The 16,034-nt window shown below is 35.2% G+C and overlaps 1 protein-coding gene across 4 annotated transcripts in view; it reads right to left on the reverse strand.

The window, feature by feature from the left end:
• Positions 1 to 10,337, reverse strand: part of LOC129355818 (anoctamin-1-like) — a 34,358-nt gene extending 24,021 nt beyond the window's left edge. Inside the window, exons 1-4 of one of the 4 annotated variants that reach the window (XM_055025428.1) lie at positions 9,989 to 10,337; positions 5,454 to 5,783; positions 3,902 to 4,000; positions 1,269 to 1,420 (exon numbers count right to left, since the gene is read on the reverse strand). In XM_055025428.1, the coding sequence (XP_054881403.1) occupies positions 1,269 to 1,420; positions 3,902 to 4,000; positions 5,454 to 5,783; positions 9,989 to 10,084 (677 nt within the window). In that variant the 5' untranslated portion in view covers positions 10,085 to 10,337. Of the gene's footprint in view, positions 1 to 1,268; positions 1,421 to 3,901; positions 4,001 to 4,222; positions 4,758 to 5,453; positions 5,784 to 9,988 lie in introns of those variants that run through there. The other 3 variants (XM_055025429.1, XM_055025431.1, XM_055025430.1) reach the window with 3 other exon arrangements.
• Positions 10,338 to 16,034: the final 5,697 nt, after the last annotated feature.

Here is a 16,034-nt window from a genome sequence, read left to right on the forward strand (position 1 = left end):
TTGTGTTTGGCACAAATAATTAGTACAGTTGCAAATACAAATATCCACTTTTATCTTTTAAATGGAACAACAGGCTCCAGGATGTGAAAAAAGTAATTAAACAGCTGAATTTAAAGCAAAAAATTTCAAACTTTTATACAACTGATACCTGACAACAACTTGTCTGCTTAAGTCAGATTTTAATTCGTTTAACTTATTTAGTGCTATTTTCATCTTTCATTAAATGTACACAAGCTGTATTTCTTAAAGACAAAAATATACCAACATAATAATGACACCAACTCTGCTCTGTACATTGTACATATCTGTCTGTTCTTGTCTTTAGTAGACAGTATTTTATCCTTGGGATCACAGTGCTCATACAGCTGTCTCAATGTATGACAAATGTATGGTTAGCATAACATGGCATACAATCCCAAATGCATTATTTGATTCTCATAAATGATTGTGGTGTCAGCTGGATGGATTGCCAGTTTGACTCTTGGACTGCCTTTGAGGGTTCATTATAAATAAAATTTGTTATTGAAAAGAAACCAAAATATTAAACCAGTGCTCTGTAAAAGTGACTTTTGCAGTGTGGTTTACGGTTTTACATTATAGATATAAATATAAAGGTAATTAACTTCTGGCAACTTGTTGCACATTAGGGTGCAATTTCTATAAATTTGTACAATTTCTAAGATTTTCACAATAAAGTTCAGTGTTTTCTATATTTCATAACTGTAAAAACTATTTGAAATTTATGCTTTGGGAATATGCTAATATAATGCGTTCAGTGTTGCAGCCTGTAACTGAAGGTATTTCACAAATTTTTACTGTAAATTTTACTATTCCTTTTACAGTGTAGGCACAACCATCTGTTTGACAGGATCCTCACTTGTGTGTGTGCTTTTGTGGTTTCTGATCTCCTTCCACATCTGTTCTTTGTTGGAGATGTTAGACCTGTTGGTAATCTGCCAATGGTTTGCCTGATGCTCAATCTTTTTAGTAGAGTCAAGCCACAAAAACTTCTGAGCTCTCAGCTCAAGAGTTTATTTTATCTTTCAAGTCAACCTATCTTATTGTACCTCTTGCTCTCTCTGTGCCTCACTGTTTGAATCCCTATTGGTTTTCACACCAACTGGTGGACATCAATCACTCCACGATTGTCTCTGTCCTTCTTTCATTGTCAGCTGCCACCTGCCTATTTGTCCACTCTCCAACTTCCCTCTGACAATAACCATGAGTCTAACTATCTCTTAGAGAACTAAATATCAAGGTGGACTTACAGGTGTTGCTTTTCCCTGGAGAACGAGTGTGACAGGTGCTTGATGTTCTTGGAATGATGTTCCTCAACATTAGGGTGCAATGGTTCCAGCACTTTATTGACCAGTGAGCTGATTTTCTTCATGACATTGCTTGATTGTTTGACCTCATAGACCTAGAAAGCCAAACAAACCACACACCTCAGTCAGTGTTACATTGCTGCGCAAAACACTGTTTCCCAAGTACAACTACTTACCATATCAACCTAATAAGCTCAACTAGTTCCTCTTTGTCATCATGTAACATCTTACTTAATTTTCATTCTTTCACACAACAGACAATATCTGCCAATATATGTCAGTTAATATCTGCCAAAATGAACTTGAACATCATGCATGACTTTGTTCAGTCTCATTTTAAATTTGAATTTCCTCGTGTTTTGTTGCACGCTGACAATAACAAACTTGTGATTCTGATTTTAAAAAGGGTGAAAGTTCTTGTAAATTATGTTTTCTAACTTAGTCCTAAACTTGTCTGTTCCCAATTTAGCACATATAAAACATCCAGAGTGTTTCTCAGGTTTTTCTGCAATCTCAGATATTATTCCTGGCTGAGAAAAAAGCTTGTCTTGGACATCACACATTAGTAGCATACACCAGGACTGTCAGAATGTGCAGAGTTTGTTGATTTGGGATTACAGGTTTATCAATTATTTTCACAGTCCACAAAATATTTAATGGAATGAACACAAAGTCCTACTTCATCATAGTAAATATTGTATTGATATAGTTTGCAGCTTAAACAAATGGAAACTGCATGTGGTTCAAAAATTTTTTGTGCTTTTGAAAAAACATCTCATCTCATCTTAGAAGGGCAACTTCTTCCAATAAGCAGACATGTGAATGTCCAAACTGCTCAGGAATAATGTTGTAGTAACTGGAGTTCCCTTTTAGCTTGCCTCGTTTTGGACACAGCTGCTGGTGGAGTTGGTATCTTTCAATATCATGGTATGAATGTCGTATTACCAAACAACAGCCCTTATCTTTTGCAGTATTAATGAGCATAGTGTATGATGAGTGTAAACATTTTAAATAAATGTTAAGAATTAGAGCGTCTGTCTCAAGAATTAAGAATAGAATATATGCCACTGGGTATATGACAGTATGACAGCATATAGTCAACATGAGCCAATGTGCAGCCATATCGCCAGCAATCCACACCCATGAAATCACAGGTGTGCTTTGTTGACAATGCATACAATGGGAAAACTGATGATGTGGACATTTTTATCATGGTGATTAAACTGGGATAAATGGCAGGGAATCTTGAGATAGATTTTGGTCATACAGATTGGAGGTAGAACTTGCTGATACTTTCACAAGTTCTACCCTGTGAAAGTATTACTGAAGTTATTCTGGGAGTGACGTTTATTCAAGTTTTCAGCAGACAAGAAGTTGATCATCGTTTTTTTCAGCAAATTAGAAAATCAGTAAAAATTAAAAAGAAAGTCAGTGTCTTGAAGAACTTCACATTCTCTTGGAAAAAGATGCATTTGAGCATTGTTGTTCCAACTGTGTGTGTTACAGGCTTCCTTCTGAGGGAAGCAGGAGGAACTGTTTATTGGCTGGGTGGACTAAGTATCACATACTGTTGGATGCTGTGTTTCTCCTTCTCAATGGAGATTAATATTGCTGTTTAGGGATTTTTTGAAAACGTGTTGCAGCATTATTTCGTTAGCTCCAGTGGTCACAGTGAGAAGAGGAAGTTAATGTTCTTTCAACTCTAAAAGATAGATCTATTAATGTAATAACATCAGCTGTCAAGAAGTCAAACAGCAATATGCTGCCCTGCAGATGGACACAAATGGAGTGAATGACAGATGTTGCAGACAAACACAGACCACTTTTCCTTCAAAACACTTTTCCAAAGGTGCACAAGGATGGTACTTGATCAAAGCAGGTGATTTAAGTATCTCACTTCGATGAGGGAATGAAAGTGGACAAGAGGCACTTAGGTGTTCACAGCATAGCTTAAGATAGTTTGGCTGAACGAGATGTTACTGACTATCAACACCACATCAGTTCCTGAACTTAGTTTTCTCCTGGGATGTTGTTCAAGGCTTATATGTGTGGACTGAACCTCTCTCACTTTCACACTAAAAATGCATCTTCAATTCAACTTCATTCCATTCACTTATGTTTATGTAAAACATCAATTCACAACAAGTGTCATCGAAAGGCACACAAAACAAAGACTCTTTTTAAAATAACCTGACAAGACATATACTCTTATACACTCATAAGTGTTGAATCATTTTACTTTAAATAAATCAATGTGATTATATGCTTCCAAAACTGACTGAACAGCTTTATGAAACAAAGTGCTCTGAATAGATTTCTTTTTTTCCTTTTGTTGTTTTTAAATTATGTATTTAGTTAACAACTTTTAAGTACAAAGATAACCTCAATAAATACAAAAAGTTCTATACTTGAGATGCATTGTCAGTTTGACACTACTGATAAAAGTAATTAGGGGTTTTGCTTTGCATGTTTGTTGGAAACCTGAGATATGGCAACCAAAACTGTCAACAGAAACATCATACAGCATTCCCATTAGCCACTGCAGATCGATCACTGCAGGAATTAGCTGAACTTACCTTCTTTGTGGGCATCTTTAGCTTCATTAATTCAGCCTCTCGACAGAGAACATTCCAGGGTGCATGAATCTTTACAAAGCCCAAACCAGGAATCATGGCCTGCCACATATAAAGAAATTTGTTTGAATTTCATATTCTATACTCTACAGAATTTTTTGAATTATTAAAACCATATTTTAAATTGAGTTTCTTAATTGAAAATTATGATACTCTTCTCTTGCCAATTGTCTCATATCAGAAACCAAAAGATTACTTGTCATTGTTATGCAGACAATATTTTTTCCCCTATAACAGGAAGATCACTGCATAGATATTTTGTACCTTGGATTTAATTTGTTTCTGTTTTGATAATTTCATGGGTTCGGATTCTTTGAGGGGATTGAGAATAGCCAGCAACCGTCTAAAGGGTCTGATTCTGAGCTCCACCATGGGCCTCAGTCTCCTGAGCTGAGTTGGGTCTTTGACCTTCCTCTGCTGCCCACACCAGACTCCAGAGACTAAGCTGCTTCACCACTGGCTTCCAGTGCTCGTCAGTCATTGTCATCAGCCTCCAGTCTTACATTGACGACTTCCTGTGTCTCTAAGCCTACAGTCTCCAAGGTTCTTCTGCCGCTGCGCTGCCCTTCAGACTTCAAATTCCTTCTTTCCCAGCTTCTTGGATTTCTTTGCATTTGCCAAGAGCCTACAGGGTGCCTTGGGTGTCGATGTCAGTATGCTGATCATTGGCACAGCTTCCACAACTAGCCACTGTACATCAGGCTCCTGCACCACCACGCCTCTGGAGTCTTCAGCTGCTGCCATTTTCCTACAGTTCTCATCATATTTATGTCACTGATAAGTGTTTACAGACTCCCTGTGGGTTAAAAAAATACTGTAGATAAAAAAAACAACAATATGAGATTTCAGCCATGTTTCATTTTATTTTTTGAAGTTTGTGATTAGATAATGTCATTTTTGATTTAAGCATTTAATTACTTTGTTATTCTTGGTTTTTAAATGTTTCGTGTTTTGATTGGCATGTAATAGCATAGATTTAATATAATGCCATCACCCCTTTGAAACTAATTTTGTTAATTACCCTCAAGTTCCCTGAAGTGTTTATGCTCACCATTTAAACATGAGTGGAACCTCCCCCAAAATTAATTTCTTTTTTTAAATTGACATTTTTATAGAGGAAGATGAGGAGAGAATATTTAGCTTTGAGACACTGTTGCATGGGACTGTTGTGGTTCTGGTGAAAATTATGTTTCATAGTGAAACGTTTACATTTTCTGGTATTTCTACATGATCTACTGACTTTTGCCGTTATGAGTTTTTCTTATTTTATCTGAGCTTTGACCTCTTTTGGAGCAGTTTGATTTGTTGCAAACCTATTGTGCAGCTCTTGTCTAAATAATCTCTAGATGCAATTCCATCATTAAAATGAGGTTTATTGAGCTGTGGGAATGTTTCTGTATTTTTTTATTAAGCTGCATTGACTGATTTACCAGTGTAAAATGAAGCATGTACAGAGATCAGAGCAAAGGTGACAAAAGTCAAAATGTAAACTCACTTCCTCATCCTTTTCCAGCTCTAGTCCCATTTCTTTCAGATTTTTCTCAAACTCCTCCCTCCTGAATGTTTTGTGATCCTCTTGGGTGTTAAGTGTTTCTCCCAGACATCCCATTTCCACATCAGCCACTGTGGATGCACCTTGGACCTGCTTGCTTTGTCCTGAAGTGCGGGAAGCAAAGTTCTCTGTGAGACTGTGGTCTGACTGTCGACTGGAGCGCCCTCCACCTGACTTCCTCACAGGGTAGGTGAGAATGTAGTCGACACGCCGCTGACCATCCTGGAAGAAAAGTCCATGATAGCAACTGGTGCTTTCCTCTAGACTGAGAGCCTGAAATCAGCAAACACAAAACAATGATAGAGAGGATGGAGTAACCAGATTCCACACTGCAAAAACAGTGATTCTTTTTCTGGATTCTTGTGCAAATATTTTAAAAGACTTTAAGACAGACAAACTAACTTTCAAGTAATGTTTCAGAAAAATATCAGAAGTTTCCTTTAAGTAAATAATTTCTTACTTTTGCTGAAAAAGTGCTAGTTTATTTGCAGATTATTTTACTGATATGCTATAACTAAAATAGTCTGCAAGTGGAACTATTACTTTTCCATCAGTATTAAGGAATGATTTACTCACGATAAGCTCCCATGTGTGAAAAGTTACTTGCAAGAATACTAAATTATTCGTCCTAGACAGAAAATATTTGGTGAGATTTTGGAGAAAACAAATATTTAAAAAAAAAGCATCATTGTTTTGTTCTGTTTTGTGCCTTGTCAAATTCTTTCAAGAATAACCAGGACAGAGTCGAAGGAAAATGTTGCTACAGTGGACATGAGTAGATTTGAAATATGAGTTTGTTGAAGTAGTTCTGACTATACCTGCAGAAGACAGGCAGCTTATCAGGGGAAAGTCCTGTAATGAAAGAAGGCTATTCTCATTGTTATTAAACAATTATTTACTGTGTTTTCTCAGCCACATGTATTAGTTACTGGATGCATCGAGATGAGCTTGGGCTGCTGTGTGTGTCAGTGACACCTGGACATTTTACCTTTCTCAGGATATTTTGCCAAAACAGCTATGAACACATAAAAGTGAATGATACAACATCCACATTTGAATGGAGTAAAGCATAAACTGGATGTGACTCTGGCTCCTTCAAAGACAGCATCAGACAGAGAAAACATATGAGGAAAGTTCAAAGAAAACACAGCAGCCTGTGGTTTCTACCATGAGTAGATTAAAATGACACGAAGTCTTAGTCAATCCAGGCAGGATGCCACATATGTTCATTGCTGCATATATTTACAAAATAATATAATTATGCAGTGGAAAGCTTTAGCTTAGTAGCTTAGCATCCTTAGTAAACATAAACTGGTAATATGTACTAAACAATAGTCCTAGTCTAAAGTTTTGAGGTTTATAGGAACTGCTACAGTCACGGTTCACATGGGAACAATGCTGTTTTATCTGTAAATTAAATATATTCAGACAGTCAAAGAAGCATTGACATGTGTTAAATGTGTTAAATGTGACATAACAGTCTTTATTGCATGTTTTTAGAGAATAAAGAAACAACCTGTACACCCAGAGAATCTGGTTCTTTAAAGTATCCCATGTTCATGTTTGGCTTTGAGTCTATCTGGCTATATATATATATATATATATATATCTTCTAAATTATAAAGAGACATTTCTTATGAAAATATTAGATTAAAGACATAGTAGATGTAAATTGATGGTTTCCAGAGGTCAGAGATCATTTGTGTACCAAATGAGTGAAGGCCCACATCATGTCTGGCATGGCCCTTCCTAGAAATTCTAGGACATATATAGTAAGTGAATTATGAGCTGTCATAATCTCTGGCTTTTACTTTACGATTTCTAAATATAAATCTACATCTGAAGACCAGCCAGACAGCAGCTGGTTAACACTGACTGCTTGGTGCACAACTATAAGTCTAAAGTGTTCACCAGGTCTGTGAAATGCAATCTGATAGCATTCGAAGGTGAGATCCATCCAGACCCTTATCTCTGGGGAAAAAAGTATCAGCTGCTAACATCCTGGTGCAAGGAGCACCAAGACATCCTCATATGTTCTTTGTGCATTTTTTCACAGTTTCACTGCATCTCAGTCACCAAAAGAAAGTCATTTAACTGACAGGTACATTGATTCAGACTCTGAGATCTAACATTTAGAACAATTTTTACCCTTGATGTTAATTATCAATTTTATTTTCTAGATATTTCTTGAACCTAAAATGCTCACAGCTTCTTGAGCCCGTTTTAATTTCAAAGCTGAAGCCCTGATTAGTAGGTGACTGGAAGTAAAAAGGGAAATTGTGCAGCACTTTCTAGGCATAGTGCTGGCTATGATGTTTAGGTCAAGTGATTGTACACAAATTTATCTAGCAATAAACTCAACATCAATAAGTGTGTTTGGAGGTTCCCTTTGGCAATTTCTCTATTTTGTGCTTCAGCTGTGTCGCTTGGGCGGATGTGCAACCATTTTTTCTCTTGTCATTATTTACTTTTATCCTTGCAATGTAGAACAAGTTTTCAAGAATTCAAAACAAATTTAAGTTCTTATTTGTCAGTTTTAGCAGCTAAGGTGGCTAAGTATTTTTACTTAGCCACCTTAGCCTACATTAAAGTATTTTTTAGAAAAGACCTGTAACTGAGGCCGGGTTCACTGTCCATCAAAACAACAACTATAAACAGCCAAAAAGATGATGTGGATCAGTGTATATTCATGGGTTAGACATGTCCAGTCAATATCCAGCCTTAGATTGACATGCAGCAAATTGTACTCTTCATAGATACTCTGACAACACCTGTAATATTTTGCAAAGAAAAATGGTGGAAAAAAATTTCAGGTTCCAGTAAATTCAAAGTTGTAACTGTAATGTTTAACTGTAAAAATATTTAAAAGCAATGCATAATTTTTTTCCACAACAAAATCAAGAAAAGGTCCAGGAGTGTGAAAACGTTTTCAAGACACCGTATGGGAAACAGAGAAATAACCATGCATTCCTATGCTTACCCGTAAAGTCAGTATAGACTAACTAAGCCATCACCTTACAGGTTTCCATAGAGTGGGAGGAAACCAGAGCACACAGAGGAAACTCAAGTATCAGAAACTTTTAAAACGACTTCATCCAATCATTCAGACTTTAGTGTCATCTCGTGGATACTCCCAATATTTTGTTTATGTGACGTGTTATATAAGGGAACCTCAAAAGGTCATTTTTAAACTCGATGGACTTAGCCCTCCTGTTATGTTGTGGGTTAAATTAACCCATTTTAAGGTTGATATTTTTTTAACTAGTTGGAAGTAATTTTTTTGCATGAAACTTTTTCTATTTGTCTTAATAGGTGCACTCTACATATAAATTGAAAATGTATTCATTTTACTGATTTCAAAACACCCCCTGTGTCTTACTTTTTACATAGATACTGTTAGGGTCAATTTGACTCAGCAGTCAAGTTGAAGGATAAAAAAGAAAAAAAAGAGTCCAATTCTATATGTTTCCTTGCAGCTACGAACCATATTTCACTCCACACACACACAAACACATGCACACCACACCACATGCATACATGCAAATGTGTACGCACACAAGCCTACTTTCTCACTACTCTCTTTAATTCACTAGGAAACTGCAAGAAAGCAGGTGTTCATACAACTTCTCATGGGAACCTTTTCTGATTCCTGTCAAAAGTTCACTCACAAAGCAAACTTACCTCACAAATATTGAATGAAATGGTTAATTCTGGAGTTAATAATCAGATACAAAAATGTATTGGAGGAATTTTTGGTTTCTGACACTATTGCATGATTAAACACTCAACAGGTCAAACTGACCCACAAACATTATTGTTGTATCTCAGAAATGAACAAAGCAGGGGGGTTAACTCTTGTTATGAGAGATGAAAACAATTTTCATCTCTCAGTCAGGAAATCACAGATGGCCAAAAATAGTCACAATTTTATATTTAGTCCAAAACAAACCATTTTAGAAACAGCATGAGCTTTGTCCTTCATTTATTTAAATGCTAAAAGGATTGTATGTCCTCCTATTAGCAGATCTCTCTGAGTCTAGCTGCAGCGGTAATCCAGTTTTTGTGGAGTTTGTATGGACTGTCAAGAATGGTGTGTTGGCTGCAGGTATTTGAAATGTGAGGTTGAATGTCAACAAAACAACAAAATCTCTGAGGGTGCAGCAGGGGTTCTCAGTAGAACCAACACTGTCTGTGAAATAATGACAATTGACTGGGAATCAATACCTATCAAAAATAAATCCAAATTAAAAAATACTTCAAAGGAAGAATCTCTCTTATCATCTGGAAATATATTGTCTTTCTTATCTCCTGAAAGAGATGCATCATTAATATTTTTTGGACAGATTTATATTTGTAAGACAAGAACATTTTGGATCAAAAAAGTAAAACAACAAAAAAGAAACATCAACCTGTTTATGTAGTATCAGAGCAATTTATTTTGTCTTCTTCATGTTCTTACTACTTAAGATGATACTCACCTTAAACTTGCCATGAAAGATGACATCTCGTAGAAAATGTTGAGTGGACCCAGAGGCTGATGACTGCTGAGGTTCTGAGATTGCTTCCTCTGTCATAGTTTAGGCAGAACAGAGACATAAACCCACCAGGAAGAAGGTTCCGAGCAAATATTCTACTTTGTGCTCTATGAGTTAATGTGTGTCTTCTGTGTAAAAGATCCAGTTACAGGACAGTGCATGAATAAACCTTATGCTGCCTCTCCCTTTTTCTAACTCGCAATTTTTCCGTGCTTGTCTCCGTTTAGCTCTCTGTGTGGCTGTGTTTCCATCTGGAATGTTGAGTCGCTGTAGTGAGTCTCCAGCCTTGTTACTTGAGACACCGTCTGTGAGCCAAGATCTAAACTTAGACAACGATAAACCTCTGAACAGAAAGTTCCCTCCCTCACTCTCTCTGCATTTCCTCAGTTGTAATAATTAAAGAATCGAGCACCTCAAGACAAAGCCCACTTCTCTCCCTGTCTGGCTGTCTACTAATGGCAGCCAAGATGAAATGGGATGTGAGATGTAGAAATTATTTTGAAAAGAAACTCTAATAATCCTCAAGAAATATTTGCCCCAAAAAGCCCAAAGTAGCAAATTCATATTTTAGGAATGAACTTCTACACTAAAATGTATTTCAAGCTAATGTTTCTATTTTTATTGATCTTATTTCAGGTCATATATGACTCACAATGTTTTCCTCTTTAGGTGTTTGGGTTTGAGTTTACGAATCGAGATAAGAATTGTTTTTTGTTATTTTGGGTGTGTTTCATTGTTGTCTACTTTATTCATTGACATTTTTTTCTATTGTGCAATGTTAGTCTCAATTTTATAACATCAAATTCAGATTATATAATTTACATATTAAGCAATACACAATAAGCCCAACAGAATAAGCTTTCATAGATGCAAATAAAGTGATGAAAAAAGACATCTGGAATGACATACACAACTGACATGTTTCACACATTCACGCTGCCAGGGATGCTCTTTACTTCCTGTAGTGTCACCCCATCAAGGGCCATAGTGTCATAGCTGGAAAGAATTGCTTACCAATTAATTCCTGCAGAACATGCAAACTCCAAATTGAAAAAATACAGACAGTGGAAGGAATTACACTGCACTGTTGAATTTACAAAAATAGGGCATAAATGTAAAAAAGTAAAAATATAGCTTGATGTCAAATAATTTACAAATAATTTTTGTGATATACAATAAACCATAGAAGTAGAGTGTGAATTCTTACTGTAATGATTATATGACATTACTTACAAAGGTTAATAAGCATAAACTCAGAGTAAGAGAAGACCCAAAGATTTCCACAAAAAGAACTGCTGTTGCCGGTATTTTTTGTAGTTATTCTTTATTAATATTTTGAAATAAATCTTATGGAAGTTGTTAGATTTATTACCAGTATTACAGTTCCTAAAGTGTAACCTCTTTTTCTGGAATAACATAAAACTTAACTTTCTGCTTGGAGTTTTCTAGTTGAGAACAGATCATCCATTCTATGGTCAGCATCTCCAAGTAATAATTCTATTTGCCTTGTAAGCAACCATCACATTACTTAATGAGGAGCAGCTGTGCCCAGCATGAAGGAAAAGACTGCATGCTAATTATTAAAAAAATACAAAAACATTCAAAAAATAATGAAAACTTGCTTTGTGTAAATGATTATTGTCAATGTTTTAAGTGCAGAGGTCAATTACATGTGTTTAAGTGTTTGTTATAAAGGACAAATGTGCTCCTACTGTGCTGTACAAAATACCACAGCAGAAATGGTACCAATAACCAATTAGAAAGACCTCTTTATAACAGGCTGAAAAAATGGCTAAAGTGCATATAAACAATAGCTATATCACAAGAAAAAAAATCAATTGAAGGTTTGTTAGCCTGGAACAAAAAACTTCCTGAAGTCACAAACATTTCTTGAAGTTATCATTGCCCACAAACATTCCATCAAATATAAATTAAGTTACAATAATTTGTGAAATTATTAGTAATATGTTCTTCCACATTTTTAATATGAAAGAACATATAACTAGTTAAAGTAGGTGCAAAAACATTACTTCTACATACAGACATTTGCGTGCCTGAGTATTGAATTGCATTATGTAATCAGTTACTGTCCTTTGGTTCCATGTGAGGGGAAATAGTGCACATGTTTCTGGACAAATAGGATCAAACACACTTTAACACAGCTGAGAAAGACTTAAATGAGTCTAACTCCTTTATCTCCCCCACTACTACTTTATCCTGTCAAATAACAAATATATCAGAGATAGAGAGACTAAAAGTTGAAATCAGGCTTAGAAATTGTAAAAGTTCAAACAAATCCTCCTATGCCAGCCTGAGAGGAAACAAACATTTTTCTTTCATTTGATAATTCTGTATTACTATAGACTATGTCAGAGTTAGGTGATTAAGCAAAAAAAAAAAAAAATAAATCAATTTCAATCTAAGAAGGCCAACTCTAGATATTAGACTGTAGGGTGTACTAGTGTCAGCATGGTATTTGTTTTTAGCTTGTGAAAGTTAGAGCCTTTCTTAGTTGACTCAAAGTCTTCTGAAGAGAAATGTTCAGGTCACAAATATAGGTCCTTTGGAAGTTGTTTTTGGCTCTGACTCTCTCCCGATGCGCACTTCTTCTTTTTTTTCATGTGGGAAGTGATTCAGATTCATCTCACAGTTTTTGGTTTTTTTTTTTTTATTACAGCCATTAGTGTTATCTAAAATTACACCAGTTAAACACAACATGAAGAACAACAACTCAAGTAAAGTTAGCCAATCTGTAGATCCTAATACAAAACAGACCTGATGGGTTGATGACGTCATCAACCCATCTGTGAAAAGTGATTACCTCCAGGGGTTAAAATATGTAACAAAAGATATACATTTGTAAAGTAATTATGAGTTTTGGCATATCACAAACAGCAATTTTTTAGTTAATTAAAAAATTACAACATAGTTAGCCCAACATGTTCATCTCATCTTGGATCACTTTAAGAGATAAATGAAAGTAAAGTTTAGCCATGGGGCATCCTAATCTCTCATTTAAGAAAGGACAAAACTTTCCTAATTTAACATTTTTAGTTTCTTATTTCTAACACAACTGTTTGTTTATAGACAAAATTATCATACAGGGTGACTCCAAAACAAATTGTGCTCTGGGAAGGAATGTGAAAACAAGATATGGTGAAGAGAGAAGACTTTCTTTGCTCTGTTGCTCTTTTACTATGACAGAAGTCACAAGTGACTTCTTTTTTATTGGTGTTGGCTTTTAGAAGGAAAGCACATCCCTGAGAAGCTGATGACATTTCTCTCAAGTATATTTAAAATTGATCAAAAATATTACACTGCATAAATCTCCCTTTGTGAAGCAGTTCCAGGAAACTATTCCATTTTCTAAGACTGTTTATTTTAAAAGAAACAACTTCCAGAAAATTTTTGCGGAACCTCTCATTCGTAACATTTAATCCTCCAAGCTTATATAACATAACAGAAACATCCGCTTGTCCGCATATTTTTAGACATTTTAAGAATCATGCAAAGGAAGGAAGTGGAGACCTTCGAGCCCAGGCTGTCAGGCTCCCAAAGGATAACACATGTTTGATGAGGAACAACATTTAGGGTTCAAAAGTCACTTCTCACAGTAAACAGAACAAAGTGGTATTAGTGTTCAGATACAGTTCCTCAAGTTTTCTAACAGCAACATTTAGGACTTTATGAACTGTTGTCCAAGTATATTAATGATTTACATTTTAAAATGTCATTTTTATTGATTTGAATCAACATGTAAAGATTTAAAGAAAATAGATAATCTACTTTAACATGAGATACGGAGTTTTATTTAAAATCAATTTCTATTTGCGGTACAAGTAAACTTTCTTGTATAGTCACATGTATTAATTGTTACAGGGTTGAAGGCAGGTTTCCTGTTAAAGGTTCACATGAAAATAGCAACAGAATGTGGGTTCTGTGTGTCTGAAAGCCCAAAGTAAATCAACAAATTGCAACCATGTCAATTTGCAGCAAATGTCAACAAAGCTTAATTTGTGAAACTATGCTTGCTCAGGAAGTAAGAGTTCATTGTTTAACCCGTGGGTTGGCAGTTCGAACCCCACTCCGTCCATGTTGTGTACAAAACACTTCTCCAACCTTGCCTGCAGGGAGAGGTCAGAAGCACCAATTGTAGGATTGTTGTGTGCAGGACAGTGATATGGCTAAATGTTGATGCATATCACTTTTGCATTTCACCTTAGATGTATATCTTAAAGGAGAATACTGATGCATATTGCAGTCATTTTAGAACACAATTCTTATTATTACAATTGTTATTAAAATGTTGCATGTATTAAATATAACCTAAAAGAAATTTGAGCGTGAAACTTAACACCTTTTCATAACAACCTTCAGTAGTTATGAAAATTATGTATACATCAAAAATAACTTATAACAAAATCGATTGGGTATCATAGCTGTATTTGACACCTTGAAATTGGCCAATGTCTCTCTAAGATCTCTTTCCGACACTCCTCCTTCAGCACATCACAACTGTGGGTCTCCATGATACTATTTTCAACCGTATTGCATCATCACGCCAATAATGCTTATGGTGTAAAAGAAAATATATCTATTTTTTTTGTTGCCTCATTGCTGAAAGGTGCTATGTAGATCAATGTGATTGATTTATATTAAGCATATTTTCTAAATGTCATTCACCTTGGAAACATTGCAAACTTCGGGCTACACTTTCTTTCACAAAAGCAGAAAAACTTGTCAACTGGTTTTGTCTCATCCAGTCTTCATTACTGTATTATATTATTATTGCATTGTATTGCAGTATAAATTATACAACATAAATTATATAGGATAAAGGACACATAACTGTCAGGTTAATATATCTTTCCAAATTCTCAGTAGGCGTGTGCATGTTTGCACAAACCCACACTACCACTGAGAAGCCTTCAGGAATGGCTACAATGGTCTGTTTACTAATAACTGAAAACATACACACACACACACATGCACACACACCCCTACACACCCGCGCGCACACACACACACAATAGAGATATCAATTAATATGTGGCACCAACATGCTTCAGTTGTAAACAATTGAAAAAAAAAGTTTCCAGATTAAAAGTCCCTTTTTAAATCAAAAACCTTAAAGTAAATGGTTGACTTTAGCTTTCCAACATCTGGGTACACCATGTTGGTGTCAGTATTTGCAACAATGAAGTATGTAATTTAGGGTATGAATTTTCAACTAAATATCTGCCAAATAGCTAATTGGGCAGTATTGTGTGTTTTCCAAGCACATAGTGCCATTTTATAAAACATTCATGTATCTATGTTACCTTTAGTTGTTATTAAAATGTTGCATGTATTAAATATAATCTAAAAGAAATTTGACCATGTAACTTAACACCTTGTAATTGGGCATCTGTCTCTTTAAGAAAGTCTTGCTCTTTCTGATATATAAATGCCTTCCATTTATTTCATTATCCCACCTAATTTTCCAGAACTTCTTACTTTCTTTCCAAACTATACTTTTGCCTTCAGATTTAGATAACTTTATGGGCATATCAATATCTTTGTTTTCAATAGCCTCCTTAATCAGCCCTATACTCTCTTTCATTACCCAAAATGAACAGGAGTCCAAAATAATATTACATTTTTGTTATGTTCACATATTCTCTCAGTCTATTCCTTAACCTCATATAATATATTTGATGATTATTTGAACTTTTGTTTTCAATACTCAACAATGCAGATAATGAATCATTACAAATTATTATTTTACTGATATGAGTAACCTCCACTCATTCTAATTCTAAAGCTAAGAATATAGCATGTAATTCTACTGCAGACATACTCAGATCTTTGGATGTTCTTTTTGAAATATTAATCTTTAAATCAGGAATCACTACTGCTGTACTAACACTTCATTTTTTTTGGATCTTTTGAACCATCAATGTACAATTGCAAATAATCATTATATTTATTCTGTATTCGATTAGGCTGC

Source organism: Poeciliopsis prolifica, unplaced genomic scaffold, assembly GCF_027474105.1.
Source record: "Poeciliopsis prolifica strain line A6 unplaced genomic scaffold, Auburn_PproV2 SCAFFOLD147, whole genome shotgun sequence".
Lineage (NCBI taxonomy): Eukaryota > Metazoa > Chordata > Actinopteri > Cyprinodontiformes > Poeciliidae > Poeciliopsis > Poeciliopsis prolifica.